General features: G+C 47.6%; 1 protein-coding gene across 3 annotated transcripts in view; it reads right to left on the bottom strand.

Annotated features, from left to right (window-relative positions):
- Positions 1-2207: 2207 nt before the first annotated feature.
- Positions 2208-26748, bottom strand: part of MTR (5-methyltetrahydrofolate-homocysteine methyltransferase) — a 93338-nt gene continuing 68797 nt past the window's right edge. For 2 of the 3 annotated variants that reach the window (XM_045537275.1, XM_045537273.1), the window contains exons 25-33: positions 20909-20990; positions 16352-16450; positions 14955-15030; positions 12175-12330; positions 10514-10710; positions 7495-7695; positions 6338-6530; positions 5048-5160; positions 2208-4537 (exon numbers count right to left, since the gene is read on the bottom strand). In XM_045537275.1, the coding sequence (XP_045393231.1) occupies positions 4451-4537; positions 5048-5160; positions 6338-6530; positions 7495-7695; positions 10514-10710; positions 12175-12330; positions 14955-15030; positions 16352-16450; positions 20909-20990 (1204 nt within the window). In that variant the 3' untranslated portion in view covers positions 2208-4450. The remainder of the gene's footprint in view (positions 4538-5047; positions 5161-6337; positions 6531-7494; positions 7696-10513; positions 10711-12174; positions 12331-14954; positions 15031-16351; positions 16451-20908; positions 20991-26748) is intronic. The other variant, XM_045537274.1, reaches the window with a different exon arrangement.

The following is a 26748-nucleotide window of genomic DNA, read 5'->3' as shown; positions in this document are numbered from 1 at the left end:
AGGACAAAGCAAAAAACATCTTTGAAAATTATAGTTGAAGAATGGAGAGTGTAAATGGAATTAGATATTCCAAGTTTTAAGAAATGGGACTGGCTGAGTTTAGGGTTAGTTGATTTATATCCCAAGTATTCACTGAGATTACTCAAACTAGCCACCATTTCAAGCTAGATTTGTTGCCAAGCAATCTGTTTTAAAGAACAATAATATATATCTGTAAAATTCTGAAACAGTGCAGAAAGAATGAGAAATACCCAAACCATGAGTTTCCCCATCTCTGGTCGCCTCTTCCCATTTCCCAGAGGTAACTATTTAAGAATTTCTTGTGTGTCTTCCTAAACTTATTTTAAGAGATGGGGTCTCGCTATGTTGCCCAGGCTGGCCTCAAACTCCTGGGCTCAAGCGATCCTCCCTCCTTGGCCTCCTGAGTAGCTGGGACTACACACTACACTCGTGTGCCACCATGCCCAGCTCTTCTAGACATTTTTAATGCACATATTAGCATACATTTCCTTAAACACACACATGGAATCAGAATATACTTTCTGTTGTATAATACATAGCAGACCATGTGATAGAGGCAAGAAGAGGGGTCGCTTCACTTAGCCTTGGGGTGGAGTGGGGAGAGAGGGGTCGAGAAGCTTTCCTGCACTGGGTGGAACTGGGATGGGGTTATTCTGGAGGGGACACCGTGAGCAGACACTTATTTCAGGAAACAGCAGCCGTCTAGGGCTTCAGGGGCCTAGGAGGCAGGCTCAGGACGTGGAAGGCTTTGCACACCCCTAAGGAGCTTGGACATGCTAGGTCGTAGGGAGAGAGCGATTCGGGCAGCAGGAGGGTCGAGGCTGGGGGGGCAAAGGACCAGAGAGCCCACTCTTACAACCCTAGGCCAGGAAGCCAACCTGGCAGACTGTGTTGCAGAGCCCAGAGGAGAAATGCTGAGAACCTAGACAAGGGCAGGGGTGGAGGAGATGGACTTCGGAGATATTCAGTGGACAAAATCACCAGGGCTTGAGAACCAATTGGATGTGAAGTTTGAGAAGAAGGGAGGTGTTAGGGTCTGAATGTGTGTCCTTCTCCCTCCCCAATTCGTATGCTGAAATCCAATCCCCAGCAGGATGGCACACGGAGGGGGGTAAGTAGGTCGTGGAGGTGGAGCCCTCACGCGTGGGATTAGCGCCCTCACGAGAAACAGGCCTGAGCTGGCTTGCTCCCCTCCCGCCATGTGAAAACATGAGAAGTCGGCCACCCGCAACCCGGAGACGCCCTCACCAGAACCCAACTCTGCCGGTACCCCCGATCTTGGACTCCCAGGCTCCAGAACTGTAAGAAATAAATGTCTGTTCTTCATAAGCCACCCAGTCTGCGATAGTTTGTTGCAGCAGCCCGAGCTAAGACAGGAGGGGTCAGGGACGACTCCCAGGTTCACGGTGGTTTTGATTGGCAGATGAAGTCCGGTCTCTCTGGAAGTTGGGTTAAAACAATTTTTTAATTAGATTTTTGCGCTATCAGCAACCCTCTCTACTGTCACTTTACCCTTGGCATAAAAGCCTTTTTCTGTCCTAAAATAAACACTCTCAATCCTACCTTCCCCACCTCCGGTCTTCTTTAAGAGAACCCACAAATCTTCTACACCTCCCATTCAATCTTCAGCTTACTGAAGCCTCCCAGGGGCCCCCAGGACTCCCTGAAGCTGCTCTTACGAGGCTCACTGTGAGAAGGGCCCTCTGCAAGCCCATCCCCACCCCTCTGTGCAGCACTGGGTTCTGCGGACATGCCTTGAAAGCTCTCCCAGCCTCCTTCCACCCACGCCCGCTGCCCCACCGGCCCCTACCCTTCCCTACTCGCTCCGCCTGTACCAAGTTCCACCTCCCTCCTCTCCTCTTCACCTGGCCCACGGGCGATCCCATCCACACCCACGGCCCGACTTCCATCTCCACGATGAAGTGTCCCAGTTCCAAATCCAGACGTTCTTTATAAATTCCAAAGTCAAGTATCCAATTGTCCGTATTCAGTCCAGCCACAGTGAGTCTGTCTTAGCGAATGGTTCTGCCATCCGCTCACTCCCAGGCGCCTGGGATCTGGGGGCTGCCAGCAGGTGCCCAGATGCACCATCCTCCCACCCCCCTGTTTTTCTGTCTGCTGTCTGCTCCGCCTAAAATGTTCTTCCTTTCTTTACAGACCTTATGGTACAAAATCATCATACCAGATTTTGGGTTATCATTCTACTCTGCTTTTATTTTTAACAATATATTCAATACAGGTATTAAGCACAACCCATTTAATACATATAAAACTATGTTAATATATTAGTTATAAAGCATAATATAGTATATAGTAAACACACATAAGACTACACCTAAGAATTCCTCATCACTTGCATCTACCCATGCGTTCCCTCCGTTTCCTCCTTTCATGGGTAACCACCATGCGAGATTTTGGTTTCTCATTCTGTCTTCTTTTTCCTTTTCTTTTATAATATACTTTCATTGCATATGTATGCTTAGACAATATATTCTTTGGTTTCGCTTTTGAGCTCAATAAAAATAGGATACCATATGTAGTCTCCTGCAACTTGCTTTTTTTCCTTAATATTTTCTGAGCTTCATTTTTATTGTGAAGTATAGCTGCAGTTCGGTCCCTTTCACTATTGAATCCTACCCCTTAGCGTAAACATAGCTAATTTATTCATCCCTTCTTCTGCAGGCATTTCACTTTTTCAAGTTATTAATTATGAATATGTTACTGTGAATCCTCTCGCACATACCTCCTGGTGACCACACCAAGAGTTCGTTGGACATACAAGTGGGAGTCGGTAGCTGGATCCTAAGGTCTGCAAACGTTCAAGTGTGTAAGACAGAATTGTTTTCTAAAGCAGTTGTGCCTGTTTCTACACCCACAACCATGTATGAGTTCGCACAGATCTTCTTTAACACCTGGTACTGTCAGACCCAACTTCTGTAAACCTTCTGGGTGTGAAACAGAATCTTATTATGGTCTTAGCTCGTATTTCCCTGACCATCGTTGCCGCAGAACATCTTTTTATTTGATGTTTCTCTTCCACGAAATGCCTTTTCAAATCTCTATTTTTCTAGTTTTTCTTAAAATAGGAATTCTCTATATATCGTGATTACTAATCCTTTGTCAGTTATTTGTATTGTAAATGACTTCTCAAGTTGTGGCTTGTCTTTTCACTTAAAGTGCTTATTTGCTTAACATAAGCCCATAGGTTTAATGAAGCTGGTTTAATCATCTTTTCTTTTACAGTTAGTGCTTTGTGTCTCAAGAGATTGAATCTGTAGATCCAGTTAGGGAGATTCGATACCTTTATAACGTTTAATATTCCTATTTGTGAACAAAGATGTTTTTCATCTGTTCCTCCCTTCCATCTTCCTCTCCATCCTTCAAACCCCACATCAGGCCTCAACACAGCCTTCTCCTGAGAACGTCCCCCACCATCGCAACTGAAGTAGGACACACGGACCCTCTATGTGCCCATTTTTTAGACAACTGCAGTCATCCAAGAAAAAGATGACAAGGGCTAAGTTTGAGGCTTGTTACTTGGGTGGTGGCACCATTCTTCATTACTGAGTACATCAAGAACTTAAAGAGAATAAAACAAGAAATAAGTGGCAGGAGGCTGTCCACCTGCCCAACTCTGCACAGGACACCACAGCTCAGCCAAGAACCTGCTCAGTCCCGAAAACAACTGAAAGATGTTCATCAGCTTTATCTTTCTGTTCCCTTAGGGCGAGGGAATATGAAATTACGGGAGGACAGAAGTGCTTGGGGAGCAGGACTACACTTGACCACGCTGGGGCGAACAGCTCGAGTATTTCTGACAAGCAGCAGGGAGCGCACGCCTTTTGCCAGAGGGAATTCTGCAACCATTTCTTGGAGCGTTTAGAAAACGAGGTCTTCCGCAGAGAGCGCAGAGCTGTACCTTCCTCCCTGTCCGAGTCCACTGTTGCAACCATTTACACTAAAATGCCCCATTTCTCCCGGCATCATTTTGCCACAGGGTCACATTTCTCTATTCAACTGAGTTTTAGGCCTTTTTCGTAACAGAAAAACAAAAACAAACAAACAAAAAAACTGGTGGGGGGGACTGTGTGGCCTCCTAGATTTAAGGTAAAAATGGAAAAAAGCAAGTGGATTTGCTTTGAAATGCAAAAGACCTCTATCTTCAGCCTGTCCCCACCCCAGACGGTCCAGGGATCCCAGGAGAGCGCTGCTCCTGGCCACTCCTTCAAGATTCTTGAAAAACAACACTTGTTTTCCAGGCACTGTAGGAAGACCCTCCCCCCTACAGGGTTCCACCAAACAGTCTTCCAAAACCAGAAGCAGGGCAGGGTCAGCCAGGCACACGTGGGGGTTTTGTTGTTATTTTTAAGGCACTCTGCATTATACTTCCTTGGAGATCACCGAGTATAGAAAAGGCAAAAAAAAAATGTTAGTCTGTATCATATCCCAAAATGGGTCCAAGCCATTTCTCAACCTCAGCCACAGACATGTTCTTCCTCGAAGCGTAATCCTCAATCTGCAAAAGATTAGAAGCATCTTATTAAGCCAGAGTGATAAGACTTTCTGAACTGGAAATTTCCACACGATTTGCCAAGAAACATTAAGTACCTTCCATTTCTTGTCTTAACAGCAATCTACTGAGTTAAATGGAGATAGATATTTATGTCTACCGAGTTGCCCTATTCTCTGGGCAGAAAAACAACATGTAGTAAATATCTGATGCCCAGAAGCTCAGCGAGAGAGAGACAGAGAGAGGGGAGAGAGAGAGAGAGAGAGAGAGAGGAGAGAGGGAGGGAGGGGGAGAGAGAGAGAGAGAGGGAGACACGAAGAGGTTTGAGTGCAGGGTGGGAGTTAGAATAGGGGTAATGGGTTGAAATCAAATTAAGACATTAACAGGGATAAATTTCTTCATCTTTTCCCCCTCATTTTATTCTCGTTCACATTTACAATATGACAGGTTCTAGAATTCCATTGAAGACAGGACAGGTACCTAGGGAAGCCACAGACAGTGAAACAGCTAACTTACCTGATCCTTGGAAATCTTCCCCACGGCGAAATACTTGGACTTCAAATTGGAGAAGTAGAGGCCTGAGACTGCGGACGCGGGCGCCATGGCCAGGGACTCGGTTAGCCTGATGCCTGCAGGGAGCAGCGCGGGCGAGGCTCGCTCAGGGCGAAGCGCAGGGCCCGCAGCAGGCAGGCCCTCGCCCAGCTCTTGCTGAATCACTGCATGCAACTGAACTCCTGCCTTCTAGGTAGACACGTGACATCGCTGTGACCAAGTAAGTCTAGCAAATTCCCATCACACGGAAAAATAAACAGGACACTCGGATCTCTTCTAACCCAGGGGGACAGGCCTGGAAAAGGCTCTCTGCACTCCTACCCTTCGCCAACCAAGGTCGGTCACAGAGGTCCCCATTTGCTCCTAAGCCCGGGCCTGCTCGGGCAGGAGCTCTGACCCTGGAGATAGGACACCAGCTGGACAGGCCCTCACAGGCCCTGTGGGGCCACTGACACTAGGGACAACCGACAGCTGGCTCCAGGGAAGAACGAGTCCACAGCAGTACTGAGGAAGAGGAGATGATCTTTCTTGGGATTTGAAGAACTCAAAGGGACCGTCAAGGCTATCCGTTCTAAGCCACTCATTTCATGCACGAGGAAACAGCAGCATGAAGGCTGAGTGCTCTGCTAAAGGTTGCCCCGCTAGCTCATGGAGGAAACGTGGACGCGAACCCAGACCTCTTGACTGTCATCATAGAAGGGTACATGCCAGCGTCTCGTTTGCAACTGTTAGAATCAAGCCACACACCAAATGCTCGAGAGAATGATGATGACGGAAGAGCACAGATGTTCATAACAGTATGAAAGTAAAGAGAGAAAAGGGCGGAAGGGAAGGCTGGGTGCCCTGGTGTCCAGAGACGTTACGGACAGGCAATGGGACAAGAGCGTGAGGCGGCTACTGTCACCGATGGGACCGAGGCCAGTCACTAAGGGAGGGATTAAAGACACGACCACACCAGTAACAGGAAAGCGGGCCAGGAGAGGCACGGGACGGTATTAAGTAAGCTAAATTCCCATTTGCTACAGGTCCAGAGGAAACAATTTAAATTGATAAATCTAAAAACAGTGACGTAGGAAAACTATTCGGTAAGATCGAAGTGAAATATCAGAATAGCTACGACGGTGACCGGGTGAGATCAGGGATGTCATTTCAAGCCCTTCCATTACAGAAGATGTTTAGCCATGTGTGTCACTGCGTCGATAAAGGCGCATCTATTAAATAAGCAGAGACAGGAGCCCCTGTCCCCGGCGGTACCTGTGGCCTGCTCGATGCCCGCCAGCTTCCACATGGTGAGCTTCTCCGTGTGGTCGGGCTGGCTGGGGTAGCCGGGCGCCGGCCGGATGCCCTCGTACCGCAGCCGGCGCAGGTCGGCCACGTCCAGCCGCTCGTCGCCGCAGTAGGCCCACAGCTCGCGGCGCACCCTCTCGTGGAGCTCCTCCGCGAAGGCCTGGAACCCAGAGCGCCGGGAGCTTAGGCCCACGGCTTCGGTGCGGCCTCCCCCCTGCATGGAAGCGTCCAGAGCAGCCCCGCCCGTCGGGACCACAGCAGGGACAACCTGGCTAGCGGGGACAGGCCGGATTCTCCATCTGCTTGTACGTTAGCTGCTTTGCTGCTCAAGTTTGGCCAACCTGGGCTCTGAGGGATCCTGTTTAGTGACCCGAGGATTCTAGACCTTTTAACTTAGACATTTCCCTGAAGGTCGAGCCAGAGCTAACACTGGCCAGAAGGAGCAGCTGGGACCACACAGCGCCGGTCCCTCCACTGTTCACCGCAGGAAAGGAACTCCCCGCGGTGAGACTCTCACATTCCGTGCAGAGAAGGGTCAAGAATCTTTAGGAATAACATTAATCGGGTGTCAGGCAGAGATGGCGGGGGGTAGGGGTATACACACATAGTGAGTGCGTGTGCACCGTCTAGGGGATGGACACGCTTGAAGCTCTGATTCGGGGGGCGGGGGCAAGGGCAATATACATAACCTAAACTTTTGTACCCCCATAATATGCTGAAATAAAAAAAAAATTTAAAGAAAAAAAAAGGATTTATAGAAGATTCCAACATTAGAAGGAGGAGGGGTTCTGAAATGAAAATCTGTTTTTAATTTTTCAGGGTCTTTAGGGAAATGTCACACGATAAAAAGCAAAGAGAAACAAGAGACCAGGCAGAGACGTTAAGGTTCTAAAGGCAACAGCCCACAGGGGCATCACTGAAAGGATTTATTTGCCCAAAAGATGATAATGAGAGTTAATATGGGGATATGTGATGTAAAAATTCGTGTAATGCTGAAGTCCGACTCATGGAAGAAAAAGAGAGAGATAGTGGTTCTAATGCTGATCAGTGTTCGGGCACCCGCCACGGGACCCGTCCCCCAGCCTGGACTCCGTCCTCAGCCAGAGGACACCCCGGGGGCTCACCTCCGCCAGCCGGTCCCCCAGCGCCTTGACCATGATGCTGCTGTAGTCGTCACTGTCGTCCTCGTAGGCCTTGCTCAGCTCTTCCACCCCAAAGCAGGCGACGGCAAACAGGCCCAGGTAGTCGCGGACGCCGGAGTGCAGGGGCGCGATGAAGTCCGAGAGGCAGTGGTAGGGCTCCGAGCTGGCGGAGTCCTTCTCGGCCTGGAAACCAAGCAGCGGGCACGGGGGCTGTCAGCGCGGCCCGGCACGCCAGGAAAGCAGTCCCCTATTCTCGGATGAATGCGAGCGTCACAGCCCGGGGATGTCTGCCTGTTTTATCCGCTGCTGCAGCCCCAGCACGTGGAATCGTGCCTGACACACAGTGAGCATCCGATACATACTGAATAAGCCAGTGAAACGGGATTTTAGAAGATACATGACATGACGTAACGCACGTGTTACTGTGCTCGTTCCCAGACGGACCACATGTTTACCGGGTGGATAGGCGGTGTGCCAGGAACTGCAACCGTAAATAGTCACCTATTAAAAAAAAAAAGTTTCTCCCCGAGAGTATGTTCCATTGAGCCAAGCACTGTGTTCAAAACAGGGTCCTGCAGGCGCATAAGCCCCCACTGTGCGTCAGAGGAGCAGCCCAGACAACCGCTGGGGTAACGCGTGGGCCACGTGCTGCTGCCACTGTCAATGGGACACAGCTAAGGACACCAGGGCTGGCCAGGGCCGAACCAAGAACTCGACAGGCTGCCCCTGGCTCTCTCCATGGCCCAGCGGCCTATCCTCGCCCATCTGTCACTCTCAGCTGATGACTGACTCGTCCCCGCTACCGAGCTGACAAATAAGGTCTTGGATGTATTAAACGATCAGTAGATATTTTCTGCCAAGGGAAAGAGCCTGCCACTAACACTTACTGGGCGCTCCCTCGGTACCTGTTCTTGGTGCTCCATACGAGTGAGCACGTTAACCCTCAGCAAGCTTGTGGCCTGGGTGACGCCGTTAGCGCCTGGACACAGATGACAAATCTGAGGCTGCGGCACCAGGAGCGGGATCAGCCGGCTCGAAGTCAGACGGCGGCAGAGCAACGGGCTGGTGCCCAGCGGATGCTCCCGTATACGCGGTGCCGCCTAGGCCTGACCAGTCCATCAAGCAGTGCCCAACCCGGAAGCCCCAGAGCTGCCTGCCAGCCGTGGAAGCACAGCCTAATGCACGTGGGGCAAGGAGGTGTTCCATAAGGCACACAGAAACGCCACACAGCTCAGCGACAGCCGTGCGTGGGGAGCCGTCTTCCAGGTGCACTCTGCCTGCCAACTGCGCTTTGCGAACAAAAGCCAGAGCGGGGACACAAAGCTTCCCTGCCCCACGGGACAGCCAGGTCACAGGGCCCCGTGGTATCTTACAAGAGACAGCGATCAGAACCTACTCACCACGGAAGGCTGCCAAGGTACTAAGGCACTGCTGCCAGAATTTTCCAGCGTGTACTGGAGGAAAGCAACTCCTTAGAAATATCTATCTGGGTAGGTAATAAATGTACATCGCCCAGTTCCCCTTTCCGGAGATCATTAAAAAGGTGAACTCTGAGAATCCATTATATTCAATGCCCTTATAGAATATGTCACAGACTGCCCGGGCATGGAGAGTACTGGAGTGAAAAACGATCAGAGGAGGACCCAGGACTTGAAAAATGAAAGACTAGGCCAGAACAGAGGTTTTTGACCATAGTTACAGCTGAAAAAGAATAGTCCCCAATTCTCTAGTGAGGAGGGCCTAGAACTTAACATTAAAACCCCACTGCCTTGTATTCTGTGGTGTCTGAGCCTGAGTGTACATGGCAAGGATTTACTAAGCTGAGTGCACACGGCAAGGATTTACTGAGCCTGAGTGCACACAGTAAGGATTTACTGAGCCTGAGTGCACATAGTAAGGATTTACTGAGCCTGGGTGCACACAGTAAGGATTTACTGAGCCTGGGTGCACATGGCAAGGATTTACTGAGCCTGAGTGCATATGGCAAGGATTTACTGAGCCTGAGTGCACACAGTAAGGATTTACTGAGCCTCAGTGCACATAGTAAGGATTTACTGAGCCTGGGTGCACACAGTAAGGATTTACTGAGCCTGGGTGCACATGGCAAGGATTTACTGAGCCTGAGTGCATATGGCAAGGATTTACTGAGCTTGAGCGCACATGGTAAGGATTTACTGAGCCTGAGTGCACATGGCAAGGATTTACTGAGCCTGAGCGCACATGGTAAGGATTTACTGAGCCTGAGTGCACATGGCAAGGATTTACTGAGCCTGAGTGCATACAGCAAGGATGTACCTGTCCTCGTTTAATCCTTTATGGTACTGTTTAAGGCCCCAAATGTAAGAATCCCTTCAGATATTATGGTCAAAAGATCAGTCATTATGAATTACATTGTAGTTGTGATTAAAAGCAATACTATCATTTTTGAATGACTGAAAATGGTAGTAAAACTGAAAGAATAATTTACTGCAAATTATTAAATGTTAATGACTCTGGTGAATTCTGGTTCCAATTCTTGATTTTCACAGCAGCTAAAGTGACATGCACATGATATTTGCACTGTCAAAGGAGGGGGCACAAGAGGGAACCTGCTGAGAAGAGCCTGTTTTCGCCACAGGGAAGGTGGCAAGGGCCGTGCAGTGGAAGAGCAGCTGTCGGGCGCGCGGCTGGGCTCTCCCCTCCACGCCAGGGAGCTCAGTGCCATCCCCACCAGCCTTCCTGTTCTCCTCTGTAAAATGGACACACAGGCTGCCTGAGAGCAGGGCCGCATGGAAATGAAACAGGATGGCCTGTCGAGCACCCTACTCCACACCTAGCACCTGGTACACATCCTGCCAATGTTTGTGTCCCCCTGTCTTCTGCCTCCAAACATTCTGGTTTAATAATATACATACGTAGATGCTAACCAATGTTTTTGAACAAGTAAACATTCTCTTGCTTTGGACGCTAAGAAGCCTGAGAGACTGAGACCCTCGGCGTGCGGCCAATACGCCTTCCGTACCTGCTGCCTTAACCCATAAAAGGTGGCTATGGGCTCCGCAGCCTGCGGCAGGGCTCCCTCCGCATACAGGTGAATGTCGTCTTGGACGCTCTGCGCTGGCCAGAATCCAACCACGCCCCTGGCTTGGAGCTTCTTTTGGCTAATCAGTGTGTTCAGCATATTTTGGGCATCATCGTAGACCTTTTTGGCCTCTTCCCCTATTAGGAAAATATAATAAAAATTCATTTAAAGGTGCCAGAAATAACCAGCAACAATGCTTCTTTTCAAAACCACCCTCCCTCCTCAGACATCTCCCCCTTCCCCCTTCTCTACTGTCCTCAAATCCCTTCTCGGTGCTTGTCGTTCTCCTAGCGGACGGTGGAGCCGCCAGGGCTTGGTGGCTCCTGCTAACTGCAGCTCCCACAGGCTGCTTCCCCCAGCTCAAGCCGCTTAAATTTTTCCATTTAACAAAAGGCAGAGAGCCAGGCTGTGGCTCCCAAAGCAGCCTGTCAGACAGAGGGTGAGAAAAAGCAGGCCAGATTCCTTGCTCAGTGACGCTCCTCATGCACAGACACCTCCACTGACTTCACAGTGGCCCCTGGGGACGCGACGGGGGGAGGAGCGAAGTTGGCCCCAAATCCTCGTAAGCGGCTTCAGCGCTGCACCTCGACCCGCACAGCGGGAGCCGGGCTCATGGGACACCCCTCTTAGTTTCCGTGTCGGTGACACTGGGCTGCCCCGCCACAGTGAGCAGCCTGTCTGACAGCCCCTCAAGCCCCTCCTGCGATGGCTCAGGGGCAGTGCCATGAGAAGCCCCTCGCCCACTGCCCCGTTCCTGGCTTCTGATTCTTGGCACCCTGACACGCAGCCCCAGGACATGCTCCGGCTCATTGGCCAGGGGCCAGCTGCTCGGCCCAATCCTGTGCTTCTGCGAGTCCACCCCTACATCTCGCTCTGACCTGGCCGTCACCTGATCCTTTGAACGGCCTCACATTTTGATCCCACGTCTCGGGAGATAGGTCTTGGGAGACAGGCTAAGGGAGAAGTGGGGGGAGCAATTTATTGGCTCATCTACTTCTCTGGTTTATCGCCCCAAGTCCTCCGCCCCGCCCCAATGTTCCAGGCACAATGGACTCCTTGCAGTTCCCCGACAGGCACGCCTGTCTGTGCCTTCTCACACTCCATCTCTTGCCTTTTTCAGTGCCGCCTCGTGTCCTCAGTGTGAGCCTCAGTAACTCCCACTTCATCTCCAGAAAGCGGTTCAAACACCACCTCCTCCAGGAAGCCTTCCCTGACCTCCCAAACTGAGCTCTATCTCGTCCTCTTGTGGCCACAGGAGCCTGGCAAGTTCCCATTACTGTCTCTGTGCCAGCTGGTCAGGCACTAGACGGCAGGGATTATACTGTCGTCTTTTGTTTATCCTCGTGCCCAGCATAGAGTCCAGGATGTAACGAATGTCAGTAAACATTTACTTAAAAACATGAAATACCAAATTTAGTCAATCTAATAGGGACTGAACTAGCAGTTTAAAAACCATTAAAAAGTGGAGCAAGTAAACAATGTGAAACCAGCTATGTTCTGCACAATCCGAATCCGCGGCTCGTCACCTATCCTTGTCTTCAAAGTCACAATATGACATCTTGGATATGAGAGGCAGGAAAAAAAGGACGTACTGAACTGACCTACTGTTTTGTCGTTAAATATCTTGGGAAAGCCTCGATTCGGGTACTTGCCCCGGAGCTGCCAGACGTCAAAGAACGGCTTCCAGTCGATGTAGCCCACCAGCTTCTGCAGGTCGTAGTCCTGCAAGACCTGGCTTCCGATGAACGTGGGCTTCACTTTAGGAAAGAGGCACAGCTGTCAACGCGGACGCCGGACCTGGGGCTGGGCCCCTCTCGCTGGCGCCCTGCCTGGTGGTAGCCTCCTGCCAGCTCCTCGCTGCTCCGCCAGCTCCCACGCCCTGCCTCCCTCCTGTCACCCGTGGGAGTTGTTTTGCAAAGAGGGGAGCCTGAAATTGTCGCGGAGAAGGAGTAACTCTGCGCTGAATCTTAAATAAAACTATTCTTCCCATGCCGACTGACTACACCGCCCTTGGAAACGCTCCCCTCACTCCTACCTTCCCCACCCCCGGCCCAGGGAGGAAAGAAAGACTTGGGTTAATCTTCACTTGTACAGATGAAGACAATACTAACATAGAGAACACTGCAGAAAGACACGGAGGGTTAGCCACTTAGGGAAAGTTCTACAATACGAAGCAGTCATCCATCCTGCCTACTGATACCTGCGCACGAAGTATAGGGACACGCGTGGGGATGACGTCCCCAATTCAGGACGGTGGTTATTTCTGCAGGGATGAGGGGACAAACACGGGATTTCCACTACACACGCACTGTTTTGCTGTTTTAAAAACGGGTGGTAGATTGTTTCTTAAGCTGGTGGATGTTTAATATATTGTTCCTGTGAGTCTAAAACATGTAATTTAAACAATGGTGGAAATTTCAGAGACAGATGGTGCTGCCAGGCTTTTGGGGACACTGAGAGCAGCAACAGCCACCAACCCCCCTCCCTGCCCCCCACCAGCCTATCGGGGGACCTCGGACCCCGGCCTGCTGTGGCAAGGTCAGGCCCGAGTCCGAGGTGCCCTCCACGCTGCCAGCTCCCACCCCCCCACTTCCCAATCTGTAACTGGGGATCAGAGAACTTCCTGTTCTACAAATTGTAGGTGCCCTGGGAGAACAAAGAAGTCTCGAGAGTATTTTTCTCTCATTGGGCAGTAAAAATGAAAGATGAGAATATAGGAAAAGTATGAGCAGCTTCTTAATTCTGCCTGGAAACCTCCACCTTTCCATACTTGTTCATAATAACTCGTTCCCACTTGTTCCTTGTCATCTTGTGACTACACAGGACAATCCTTTCTTTGTAAATATCCTGCTATGTTGATTTCTTTGGTAAAAAAAAGTAAAAAGTCTGTGCAGGCCTCTTAGCAGAGAAACTAAACAGAAACTGGATGTGTTCCTGATTGAAGTGTCCCCTCGCCTGGGAAGGCAGGGACAACGCGCTGCTGCAGGACCACTCAGGCACACTCTCCTGACCAGCTTGTCGCCCAGAGTTTAAGAGATGCGGGAGGTTTAACAAACACCCTCCTTTCTCCCTGTATCGACTTCCCACAACCACCCTAAGGCGGGCTGTCTTCAAACACATTTCAGAGGGCTGCACCGCAGGGCCCCCCGCCCCTCGGGTCGCAGGTCAGAGCCACGCGGTAGCCCTGAGCTGGGGAATCAAAGTGGCCACGCAGAAGTGTCCCCACTGCTGCCAGGTACTGTGGTCTCCCGAGCACTACTTCCAGCAAAATATATTTTGGATGTTTGACTTGTCGCAACAGACTTGCCTTTGTGTTATTATCCTAATTTCACTATGAAAGATACAGAAAAAATAATCATAGCTTGGACTAGAGAGTGATTTATATTTTTTCAAAGCTTTTCATATAATATTTTATTTTACCCTCACAACATTTGCATTAGAAACTGTCAAACGTGGAAGTTAGCGGCTCAAGGTCACTTAGTGAGTCAGAGCTGGGAGCCACATGGGGACAAGAACTCCGGCCTCCCGCCTCCCAGCGTGGCACTCTTTCTACCTAACTGCACCGGACTCAGCAGGAACGAAACCAGAACCAAGCACACCTGCGTTTCCAATTCAGTCCTCTCAGCTCTGCCGAGCATGTGTAGGACACGGATGTCGTGAGCAATGACAGCTGATTTGAGATATTACCTTGGAAATCTGGATTCCATTAATACAACCCCTGCTCTGTCTTGGGTTTTGCATTTGTGCCTCATGCCTCTCTGAGCCTGTCAAAACACCTTACACATTCTGTTCCCTCGTGGATGCCTGCGTGAGACAAGAAGGGCGGCTAGAAATTTTAAGAGGGAAGAAATCAAATAAAAAAAATAAAAAGAGGAGGAATCATCCAGAGAGAGAACAGGAGACAGAACAAGACACGGGGGTCTGGCTTTGCTGCAGCCTGAGACGTGTGAGAGGCGAAGTCACTTCCGATCTCAGGCCCGCCCGAGACCCGGCCCACCGCAGGTGACAACGCCACTGAGGCACAGCAAGGAGGGAGGAGCGTGGGTTGGGAAGTCAGATCAGAGAATCCCAGGAACCTTCCAAGCTATCACCCGAAACTGTCTCCTCAAGTGACAATGGGCATAATTCCCGGGTTCGTCCTGGAGCTGCCTAAACGACTCAGCAAGCTGCTGCGGGGCCACCTCAGGACACTGCCTGGCATGCGACAGGCTCCGTAAACGGCACCTATTTCCTGTCTGTAATCATCGGGGTCACTCATCGTCCCTAGACACGACTGAGAGTCACTAGCTGCTGGGTTGACTTTGCAGCCAAATAAATGGAAACATCTCAGCACATGTCAGCTATCACGGTCGGTCTTCCCCTCGCTGACACCCCAACGCACCTGGCTGAGGCTCAGACAGCCAATCGATATGGAAACCGTTTTTTCTGGCTTGACTGAGGGGTACGTATCTCCTCTCCTGTTAAAGAACGAAGAAAAATTATTTAGTTCAAGACTCTTAGCTTTTCCGCTGCTGCTATGAAAACATGTCCAAGAAAGCTAGTATGTAAGCTTTGCAGATGCTTTTATTCATGAAAATCCTTTACCCTAAAAAGTTCTTTCTTTTCTATCCAGTTTTCACATTAGCACCAGAATAATAGATAGTAAAGATTCACGAGCATTGTGAATTAACTCTTTTCTCTTTTTTTTTTTTTTTTTTTTTTGAGACAGAGTCTTGCTTTGTTGCCCAGGCTAGACTGCTGTGGCATCAGCCTAGCTCACAGCAACCTCAAACTTCTGGGCTCAAGCGATCCTCCTGCCTCAGCCTCCCGAGTAGCTGGGACTACAGGCATGCGCCACCATGCCCGGCTAATTTTTTCTATGTATATTTTTAGTTGTCCATATAATTTCTTTCTATTTTTAGCAAAGACGGGATCTCGCTCTTGCTCAGGCTGGTCTCGAACTCCTGACCTCGAGTTATCCTCCCACCTCGGCCTCCCAGAGTGCTAGGATTACAGGCGTGAGCCACCACTCCCGGCCATGAATTAAGTATTGATATGTAAACATAAGGCTGATTCTGCAGCCTGAACCTGAGATGCAGGAGAGATCTCCGGCCTGTACTTTCAGAACCCCCGAGGCAGGGGGTTAACTGCGTGCCGTGGACCACCCTGAGCAGCAGAAGGTGGAACTAACTGTTTATCTCATTTTACTTGCAGAGCGACCCCCCAAATGCCACTCCCCCCACCCACCGCTCCGCCAGAAGCCCAGAAGGCAGATAACCAGAAAGAAATATCCCAATGCCTTCTGAAGAGTAATTATGCCTGTTCTCCACGGATTCCCTGAAGCTTATCTAGAAGGGCCAGTTCCCGAAACATCATTCTGCAGTCAGTGCCGGGCAGTCAGGGAGAGGCGAACACTGGCCCGTCTCATGTCTCCGTTTTCTCCCATTATTTCCCGCACAGCAGGATCCGTGGGAGTCACATCAGAACTGTTTCGGCTCCTGCTTCCCTGCCGGGTGGGAGCTCATGTCTTATTCATTCCCACAACGCTGGGAACCTAGCACAGTACCCGACAGCGACCGGGTAGCCAATAAATGTTTGCTAAATCAATATAATTCATTTTAATGCAACCAAACATTATTTGGGAACTTAGACAATGAAGAATTCTGATTTGAGCTAGAAGACAGAACTTCTCTAAAAGGATACTAAGCCTTTACTTTCCTCAAAACAGTTAAAAAAAAAAAAAAGTCACATTAAAAACTGTGGGATCATTTCAAGCAAAGATTTGTTTCTGTCACTTACCTTGAGGGATTCATAATGGTCCTGTCTAATATCTTCATATTCTTCCATGATTTCCTCAAAGTATTCATCCTTTAGATTTTCATCTAACAGTTGAGAACACTGAAAATGCAAGATCAAGTTCAAGAACCATAGAGCGGCAAAAGAAGACAACACGGGGTGCAGTAATGGTCAGCTCCGGTGACACCTCCTTCGGGAAGCCTTCCCTAACTTCATTTCCTCTCCCTTTACCAACTGTGCTAATTCTTGCCTGGTGTGCAGGAAAGGGTAAACTCAGTGGGCTCGGGATGTTCAAACCCTGCACAAGCCAAAGAAAGCACTGGCCCTGGACTGGTTCTTGGGAGATAAGCCCTAAGCCATTGGGCCAATCTGCCTGACAAGAGCGTCACTGTATACCTGGGTCCCTGGGCCGTGCCACATGGTCTATGCTAACAATCTGATTTAAGGTTGAGGGGCGTTGGCTCTTGCTTTATCTGTTTGACCTCTGGAGAGGTGGAAGACTGAGCAAGTCAGGCCACGCACATGGGCATTCCAGGCCCACATGACCAACCCCCAGTAAAAACCCAGGACACCGAGGCTCAGGTGAGCTTCTTGGCTGGTAATGGCCCGGCTGGGTGGTCGCACATCATCCGTGGAAGAATCAAGCACCGTCCATATTATTCGACGGGGCGATGACACTTGGCAGCTTGTGCCTGGTCTCTCCTGGATTCTATCCTGTGTGTCTTTTGCCTTTGCTGATTTGAATCTGGATCTTTTCAGAATAATAAGCTATGACTGTGAGTATCATAGTGTTTCTGATGCTGTGTGTCCTTCTAGTGAATCACTGAACCTGAGGGTGGTCTCGGGGACCCCGACACACTGAGTTCGGGCCCCCCTTCAGTGTTTCAGTGATACTGTGTTCTGTCTTTCAGTGTCAGTTTATGTGTCTACTTCTTTTACTAGAAAGCTCTTTGAGTTGGACTCACACGTTTACCGCCTGTGTTCCCCTGGTGCCCAGCTCAGTGCCTGGCGTGTACAAGGTACAGCCTCACTAAGTGTTTGCTGCAGGAATGAGGCTAATCTTCACAGTCAACCACGAGCTTCTGCTAAAATATTAAAGGAAACCAATAATCTGAGAAAATGTGAGGCTACTCATTAAACTGTAAAACTAGGATCAGCTGAATATTATCTGTGACTATGATTACCGAGTTGGTAAAACAGCTACCATCAAAGCTCAGAATAAAAGCACAGGGAAGGAAGAAATGGCTGCCCCTGATCACAGCACTGCCCTGTCCCTGCATTCTCCTGCAGCATTTTTCTAAGACACAAGAAGTTTAATATCTTCATCTGACATTGAGGAAGTTAGACTGGATGGTGGCTAAAGTGCCGACCAGCTTTACAAATCTATAATCTGGCTGGGCATGGGGGCTCACGCCTGTAATCCCAGCTTTTTGGGAAGACGAGGCCAGACATTCGACACCAGCCTGGGCAACACAGTGAGACCCTGTCCCCACAAAAAAATAAATAAATGAATAAAATTGGCCTAGCTGCTCTAGAGGCTGAGGCAGGAGGAGTGCTTGAGCCTAGGCATTCAAGGCTACAGTGAGCTACGATAGTGCCACTGCACTCCAGCCTGGGTATCTGGAGTACAAGAGTCTGTCTCTTAAAAAAGAAAAAAAAAAAAAGTCTATAGTCCTATGTGAGTTTTCTAAAAATCCAATCACCCATGAGTTAGTATAAAAACCAAAATCACTTCATTAAGGCATATAATCAGCAAAGGCCACCGTGGCAGGCCTACAAATAGGCTCCCAGATGGCATTTCCAGCCCGAAGTGTTTCCCAGCCTTGCATTAAACTCACCCCAACAGAGTCCTCATTTAGAAAACCCAGCACAGCTCAGCGAAAACAAGAAGGGTATGCTACTCTTGGACTCCCCAAAATACATGGAAACAATGTTTTAAAACACTGCTATATTGTGCTAGGTCATGCACTCTGGGAAAGAAGAACCCAGATGTGCTTCATATCCACGGAATTCACAACACCCTGACACCGGTACTACTGGGTAGATAGAACGCAGCACTACAGTTTGCTGGCACCTTCCACACCCTCAAGGAGCCCCCTGCTCCCAGAGCCACCTTCCCGCCCAGTCTGACTTGCTTGATGGAAACAAGTTCACGGCCAATACATGGACTAACCAACCTACACAATCCTTCCACCAAAAAATCAAAATCCATCATGTATTTTCATGCCAACCACTGAGACATATTATGGTTTTTATTTTCCTTCATTTTAAAAAAAAATTTTTTATGGCAATAGCCACCCCATGAGAGGGAATAAGTTGAAAAGACATTTTAAAATTTAAAAAGAATCAAATATTAGGACCATGTCTTTTTCTTGAAGAAAGGAGAGAAAGCAAGGCGAATCCCCAGGTCTAAATCTCCAATCATTACACACAGTTCTTGCTACATCTATTTAGACTCTTTCAGACACATGAGACAGTTGCTAAATCGTGGTCCTGTTCCACGTTCACTTCAGTTAGATCAAAAGACTCCGAGCCAAGGAGCCAATAACCACCCGAAACAAATTACACCACTGGCTCCTGAGAAGTGTCACTAGCAGTTACCCCAGTGATTTGTCATCTGACTTACGTTTGAGTAATCTCAAAAAGTGGCCATTTCTTTGTATATGGGAAGAGCCAGCTCCTGCTGGCTGCCTGGCCAAACCAGACTTGAAGAACACAAATGCCCACGCCTTGGCCCCTGCCGCTCTAACTCTGCAAGATGGTAAGGCCTGTTCTCCAAACATGGCATCGGGGGGCCAATTCCTTCCCCTGCCTACAGAGGAAATGTTAGCACTGTGCGCCTACATGGGTCCAACAGCCTTGTCTCCAAATGGAAAATGTTCCGGGCCATTCTTAGCATTTGAAAACAGCAGCAAGTGTTAAGAAAGATGCCCATTGGCCACTCAACCATGGATCTGATAACTGCTCCTATGAAGCGTATATGAACCCAAAAATCAGATACAATAATTGTTTTGAAATTAGAGTATAGAAATGGGGCTTCTTTGCACATTAGTCTACATCAGCAACAAATAAAAAACTGCAATTTTATGATCCCACCCCGATTTTATTTTATCCTTTTTAATAAAGGAGAATTGTTAAATATGAATGGGACACAAGTTTAATTTAGCATAGAGTAAGATCACTTGCATTCAAATCCCACACCTGCCCCTCCGTGGATGTGTGGCCTCGGGAGAGGGACTGACCCCTTTGTTCCTGTTTCCTGATCTCTAAAATGGGGATAATAAAAATACCTACCTTGAGAGGTTATTCTCTGAGGATTAAATAAAATAATCCACATAAAGCACACTACCCGGCACACTATAAGTTTTCAACGATGTTAGCGATTATTGTATAACTTTCGTGTAGATAAACCCACATATCAGAAAGAGTTCCTTTGGCAGAAGCTCAGGACGTGTGGGCACCGCCCCAGTCCAGGCTGTGCAAAGTCACTGGCAGTCTCCCGGGTCGCCCAGCCTCCTCAGTAACTGTCTCGCCTGCAAAATGCAGAGGCTAGACTAGAGCCGTGGTTTCCCAACTTGCTCTCTCAGCGACTGCTAAGCGTGGGATGAGGCTGGAAGGGGCTGCCTGGCTCTTCTCTGTACACACGGAGTCCCCAGGGAGACGTCCCTTACAGGTGAGGGTTCCCAGCTAAAACCAGCTTGGAAACCACTGGACCACGGGGTCTCTCAGATGTCCCCCAGTTAGATCCTATTATTCAGCAAAAACAATGAAACCTATGACGAGACAGGCTATTAGGCTTCTCTGAAGGAGAAAAGCAGGGAAAGACACTTGGACAAGTTATTTATTATAGTCACGGAGAAACAGAATCTATTACTCTGGGTTGAATGTTTTTCTGTCTTTGGGCAGTGCCAGCAGTGGCCAAGTGAGTGCCTGTTCCTATTTGCTAAACGGGTGAAGTCTGGGTTGGTGTCTAGGTCAAAGGTGTCTTGGCGTCTCCCTGTGTCTGCCCCTCAACCCTGCAGTGGTCTTTGAAAGCACAGGACATGGGGCCGGGCGAGCGGGCTCGCGCCTGTAACCCTAGCTCTCTGGGAGGCCGAGGCAGGAGGATCCCTTGAAGTCAGGGGTTTTAGACCAGCCTGAGCAAGAGTGAGACCCAGTTTCTACAAAAAATAGAAAAATCAGCCAGTGTGGTGGCACGTGCCTATAGTCCCAGCGACTCAGGAGGCTGAAGCAGGAGGATCGCTTGCCTAAGAGTTTGAGGTTGCAGGTGAGCTATGATGATGTCACTGCACTCTACCCTGGGTGACAGAGCGAGACTCTGTCTCAAAAAAAAAAAAAGAAAGAAAGAAAGAAAGTACAGGACATGGTCACCCAGATCTCCTTCCAGAAAGGCAGACACTACAAGGATACACCATAAGCCTCCGGCTGCTCTTTTACTTTTCTTTAATAGAAGTGAATAAAAATAAACAGATCATGAGTGACACCCTGAACTCTTAATGCTCTCCCTGTTCTCTCTTTACAACACACCTGAAATAAAACGTAAGGGGGGCCCACACTTACCACCACCACACTCTTGGATGCGTCCAGGACGTGGATTACGGGCGCACTGTATCTTGGAGCTATTTTAACAGCTGTGTGGGTTCTGCAAAGAGGGGTCAGAAGGAAAACCAGATCCATCAGTGCTGCCAGCTCCTGCACAACTCTGGCTCAGAGCCATGAAGGGGTAATGTGTTTCCACGGTGCTTTCCAGACAAAGATTTCAAGGTACTTACTTACAAATATTGAACTTCAAATTTCCCTTGTAAAACATCAGTGACATTTTCCCCCATCCTAAAATGGGGAAACCAAGCCCAGGCTATACAGAAGTCTGTTGACAAAATGAGACAGACCTTGTCCTCAGCTCTGCCAACAAGGGACTGAGCCCCCAACCCAGTGCTCATTAGCAGCCTGTCTGACCTAAGGGAAGTAACCAGTCCCAGGAAATCGCACTTTGCTGCCATCAAGGTCAAGTTGAGTTTCTTCCTCCAAACGAGCTGGGATACCAGCCAGGGCCCTTGAGGCACTGGGAACCAGGCAGAGGACACAGGACATGGCTGTCTAGCTGCTGCTCCCCTATTCGTGGGAGACACCAACATTCCTCGGCCCCAATCCCATGCTGTACTTGTAGGAAGGAACCCCAAACCCGAGATTCAACACAAAATAACACAGGCAAAAGCAAGAAAAACATTTTATGCTAAGATTGGCTCGGCTCCAAATCCCAAACTCTATTGCCAAACTTGAAAATGTTGGTTCTAGGAAGAAGAAGTACCCTTTAATCCTTCAAATTACCTAATTAACTAAAGTGCAAAACAAATTGCCTTCTGATTACTGGATGTTGATAGCAATGGGGTAGGCTACATATCTAATGTTTCATGATAGAACATAACAAATTAAAGTGAGGACTGAAAACATGCATGGTCTCCCTTACAGGAGTCGAACCGGGGCCCTGGAGATGGCAAGAAGGGTGGACTGGCCACGATCCCACTTGGAGAGGGTGGCAGCAGATGCCACCAAATGGCCAGTGCTTTCCCCCTTTCCCTTTTCGCCTAAAGTGGCAGCATTGTTGCCCAAGTCAAGTGTTTTCATATTCTTTCCCTTCAACTAAAATGTATTTTTGTTTGTAATGTTATCCAGAACATGCTATTACACGAGAAAGAAATGAAGTAGCAGAACGTTATTTTTAATGCAATTGCATTTTTAAAGAAATAAACACCACCACTCTCAACCTGCCCCAACCAACCGATCTCATACCTAAGTTTCCAGATATTTAAAAAAACACAGAGAGCTGTACACCAAAGTGTCCACACTGGTTACGCGGGGGTTAGAAGCGAATTGAAGGTGGGAAGGGAGAGACTCGATTTTTACTGTACGTTCCTCTGAGTTGTCTGACATGTTCTAGTAAGTGTGGATTCCAGAGCTAATTTTTAAAAACCAAGAGACTACTGAAGGTGAAATATATGCATGTGTTTTTAACAGAGTGTTTCCTTCTCAGGGAAAGTTCTAGAAACTCGCTCATGATAAGACAGACAAGACCAATTACACCTCACCTGTCCCATCTTTCTAAAAGCACCTCCATTCGCTAACTGGAAGCACAGGACGAACGCCTTAAGCCACAGGAACTGACTGTAACACGGACACCGGGCACAAGCTGGCAGTGCCAGGGACAGCTTTGCGCTGGGAGGCTGTGGGCCAGGCCAGCAGGGCGAGCAAGGCCTGGCCCTGGGGCAATCCAGGAAGCTCCACGGCCTCCTGAGGACTTGTTTTGTGCCCAGGGTTCACTCGGGGACCAGAGATTGGAAGATATCTCGGGTATTCTGCGAGAGGGAGGATTTTCAAACAAGTTAGAAGGAAGAAGCTGCACCCAGTTTCAAAACAGAACACAGCAACTCAGACCAAGCTTGCTTTTTCTTCTTCATATGGTAAGCTCCCTGCGTGCATGAACGTATCTCAATATATATATTTTGTGCAAAATATATATTCTCAAAGGAAGCATTATTTTAAAGCCCGATGACACTTGTATGACCTTTCTTTTACAGAGAACCAGAGCAATTTTAAATATCAACACAATATTTATTAAGGATTGGTGGATTCTCAGTCAATTCTGGCCAATTCTCTCTTTCGTGGTCTTCTGGACAAGGGCACCGAGGAGAAACGGGTGGATTCCACTATTAAAAAATAAATAAAAGCAAAGTGCTGCTTTTCAGCATAAAAACTGACAAGGCTAGATGACCAGAGGCGTGAAATTTGAGTTTGCTTAGTCACTGAAGGTACTTCTGGTTTCCTTATAAATAATTTGACATTTGGTTTCCTTATAACATAATTTGATTCCACTTTCTTTCCCCTAAGCTTCCATTTATGCAAACTTCTCGTGCTGGAAGACTTTTTTCTGAAGTCTAAAAGGATGTAAAATATCAGAATCTGTCCTCCCCTTCCTACAAACCAAGAGCAAAGGGCTGGACGCTGGGACTGAATCTCAAATCCTGTCTCTTCTGAGTGTCGCCTGGACACTAGGAATCTAATCAGTTGCCCCCTACACTTGCCAAATGGGCATGGCGGTGTTGACCTCAGAAGATCTTTTTTAATATTACAAATAAGAATGTGTACTCTAAGCATTAATGTCACATCATAGCCTATTCCAGAATCAATTTATGATCTTTTACATAAATATAGCATGACCAACCAACACTTAAAATTCAGTGAGAAAAAGGGGAGAAAGGGAAAATAGAGAAGGGGTAATAAAGACAGAATCAGGGGTGAGATTAGCATATAGAATTCATTCCATGAAATCCCATATACAGGCCTGAACTCTAAGTTTCCCTGTAGTCAATGTGAAGAGGAAAATAAAATCACTTAGGTGATTCAGCACCTTACTTCCTAGCAATGAAAAAAAAAAAAAAATCAGAAAATTAACTCAACCTTTCACATATGTGACTTACTGATGAAGTCTCTTAAGTTATTTAAAAAAAAACACACAAATAAACAAAAAAAAATCCTTAAAAAAGACATTTTGCACTTATTGGCTATAAATCAGGAAAAAATTAAAGGCTGACTGCTAGATCTTAAGCTCTGGAAAAGTTCTACAGCGAACAGGACCAGATTTCCGTTAAAGTCATCTCTAGTTTGTAACACCAAAACTATCCACATTATAGATAAGAGAGTATTCAGTTTTCTATTCTCTTATAGCTAAAGGTTAAAAAAGGACACTCCAAGCGTATTTCCAGCCATAGTTAACCCCAAATCTGTAAACTCTTTCAGCCTCTCCAAGGATCCACCCACTGGACACCCTTAACCCTCATTTCCAGTGTCTTGGAGGCAGAGTTCTAACTCTATTCATGCTCCGACAGGCCACCGATGTCTGGACAAGCCATAAGGCTATACCCCCTGAGAGATCTCTTTTCTTGAGAACGTGGAGGTCCTGAGCTAGCTACCACCTGTTCAAACACAGGAAAGGGAAGACGGGGCCACTGCTGAGTCCTTAACAGGCACAGAGGAAGTGACACTAAGGGTTCTCGGAGGGCCTTCTGAGACTTTCAACCTCCTGAATGCTTTCTAACAAAGCTGGCTCTCCTAGGACTGGATGATTTTCTCATCTAGATCCAAAAGGCATTAACCATAAATGAAGAGATTGATAAACCAGACTTCATAAAAATTAAGAGCTTTTGTTATCCAAAGACACCAACTAAGACAGCAAAAGGCAAGCCACACTGGAAAAATATATTTGCGATATATATTTCTGATAAAGGGCTTGTATCCAGTATAAATTAAAGGATGTGTACAAATCAATAAGCCACAATGCCCAATTTTTTTAAAAAGACATAAAAAGTATATCCAAATGGTCAATATTTCTATGAAAAGGTGCTCAACATCATTAATCAGCAGAGAAATGCAAAGGAAAACCATATCAAAGTATTACTACATCCACTAAAATGGATAAAATTGAAAAGAATGTGGAATACCTGGAACTTTCACAATTGCTGGTGGGGATGTAAACATAATCACTTTGGAAGACCACCTGACAACAGCTAATGAATATGATCATGTGCATCTCCTATGATTCAGCAATTCTGCTTACAGGCAGAAATACACACAAATGTGCCTCAAAACTCATACCCACAAATGTTCACAGCAGCATTGTTTGAGATGGGCTCAAACTGGAAACACCCAAATGTCCACCAACAGCAGCAAGAGTATGTAAGTCATGGTACATTATATAGTAGAATCCTACACTGAAATGAAAAAAACAAAAAAACAAAAACCCCAAAAAACAAGTGCTGTAACAAGGTCGGATCTCACAGACTAGATGTTGAGCAAAAGAAGCCAGACACAGAATACGTACAATGTGACTCCACCTATATAAAGCTGAAATGCAGGCAAGACCAATCTATGGTGATAGAAGAAAGAATAGAGGTTACTTTTTGGAAAAAATGACCGGGTGCGGGGCGGGGGTGGGAGACAGGGGGAACCTGGTGAGGTTTCTGGGATGCCATTAACGTTCTACTTCTGCATCTGGGGGTGATTACATGGGGGGGGGTCTCTTTTGTAAAACCCCATCAAGTCGTGCATCTATGCGATTTGCCTACTTTTTGGTATGACTGTTCCTCTTCTGTGAAGTGCTTACTTAACTAAGAGAGCTTGGTAAGGCAAGACTCCAGGTCTGAGACCTCATCCACTGTCACCACCCAGAGTGGAGTCACAACCGGGGAAGTACATACACTCTGAAGTGCTTGGAGGCTGCATGACAATCTGTTTTTCAAAGGCTGCTCCAGAGCCATGGTGTAGAAAGGGATGGTTCCTGGGAGGAACTGTTACCTACTAGCTTTTATTTTCTGAGTAATTTTCCAGAAACTACAACAGGCATGGAAGAGAAGAGAACCAGGAAAGGCAGAGCTCAGGGAGAAAGAAAGCTCTGGAGAGTTGGAAGAAACCTTGGGAGGTCCCGAGACCCCGCTTTCTGCCTTCAGGCCAAACACATTTATAGCTTCCCAGACAACAAGAATAGATACTTTGTAATAACTGAAGAGATGGAGGTGATTTCCTATCTCAGTAATTGTAATTTGATATATCAGGTTATAACTGGTAAGAATCATTAACAGGCTAACTTTGCCAATGATGTATCTTGAGAGGCTCGTCATGTTGCTTCTGAATGACTTTTTTCTTTAATCTGGTTGCCCTTACACGGTAAAAGATATAATAGAATGGACTATTTGGTGAAGTTCCAATTTGCAGAAGTAGCAAACTTCTCATCTTGAATTTCTGAGTGGGGTGTGCTACCATATAAAAAGATTCTTATTTTGAAGCCAGCATCACATTTACATAACTCACAATGTATTCTGAGTTTAAATATTATTTATTCTATTTGACAACAGTGATTTTAAAACATCTTGCATTCTGAGAGTAGTCCATACATCCTCCTGTGGTTCTCATCAGTTACCCCAGACCACGCTCATCAAAGCCCCAGCTATCAAGGGCTGTTCGCATTCCTTGGGAACAACTCTGCCACTTATCCTAGTAGGTAAGTCCTCTGTGGAAAAGCAAACCCAGCAACGACAGTCAAACTATCGACTCCTTCAAGTAGGAAGAGCAGTTAATGGATAAAAGACACATAACACTGCGGCAACTTGTGAAAATGATCCATTCGGATTATAAATGGTATGATGGTTAATTTTACATGTACAATTGGCTAGGCCACGGTATCCAATTTTTGATCAACTACAGTCTAAATGTTACTGTGAAGGTATTTTTTTAGATGTGATTAACATTTTAATCACTAGACTTTGACTAGAGCAGATTACCCTCCATAGTGTGGGTGGGCCTCATCCCATCAGCCGAAGGCCTTAAGAGAAAAGACTAAGGTCCCCTGT

This window comes from Lemur catta, chromosome 25 (assembly GCF_020740605.2).
Source record: "Lemur catta isolate mLemCat1 chromosome 25, mLemCat1.pri, whole genome shotgun sequence".
Lineage (NCBI taxonomy): Eukaryota > Metazoa > Chordata > Mammalia > Primates > Lemuridae > Lemur > Lemur catta.
This window is presented reverse-complemented; position numbering and strand designations above follow the sequence as displayed.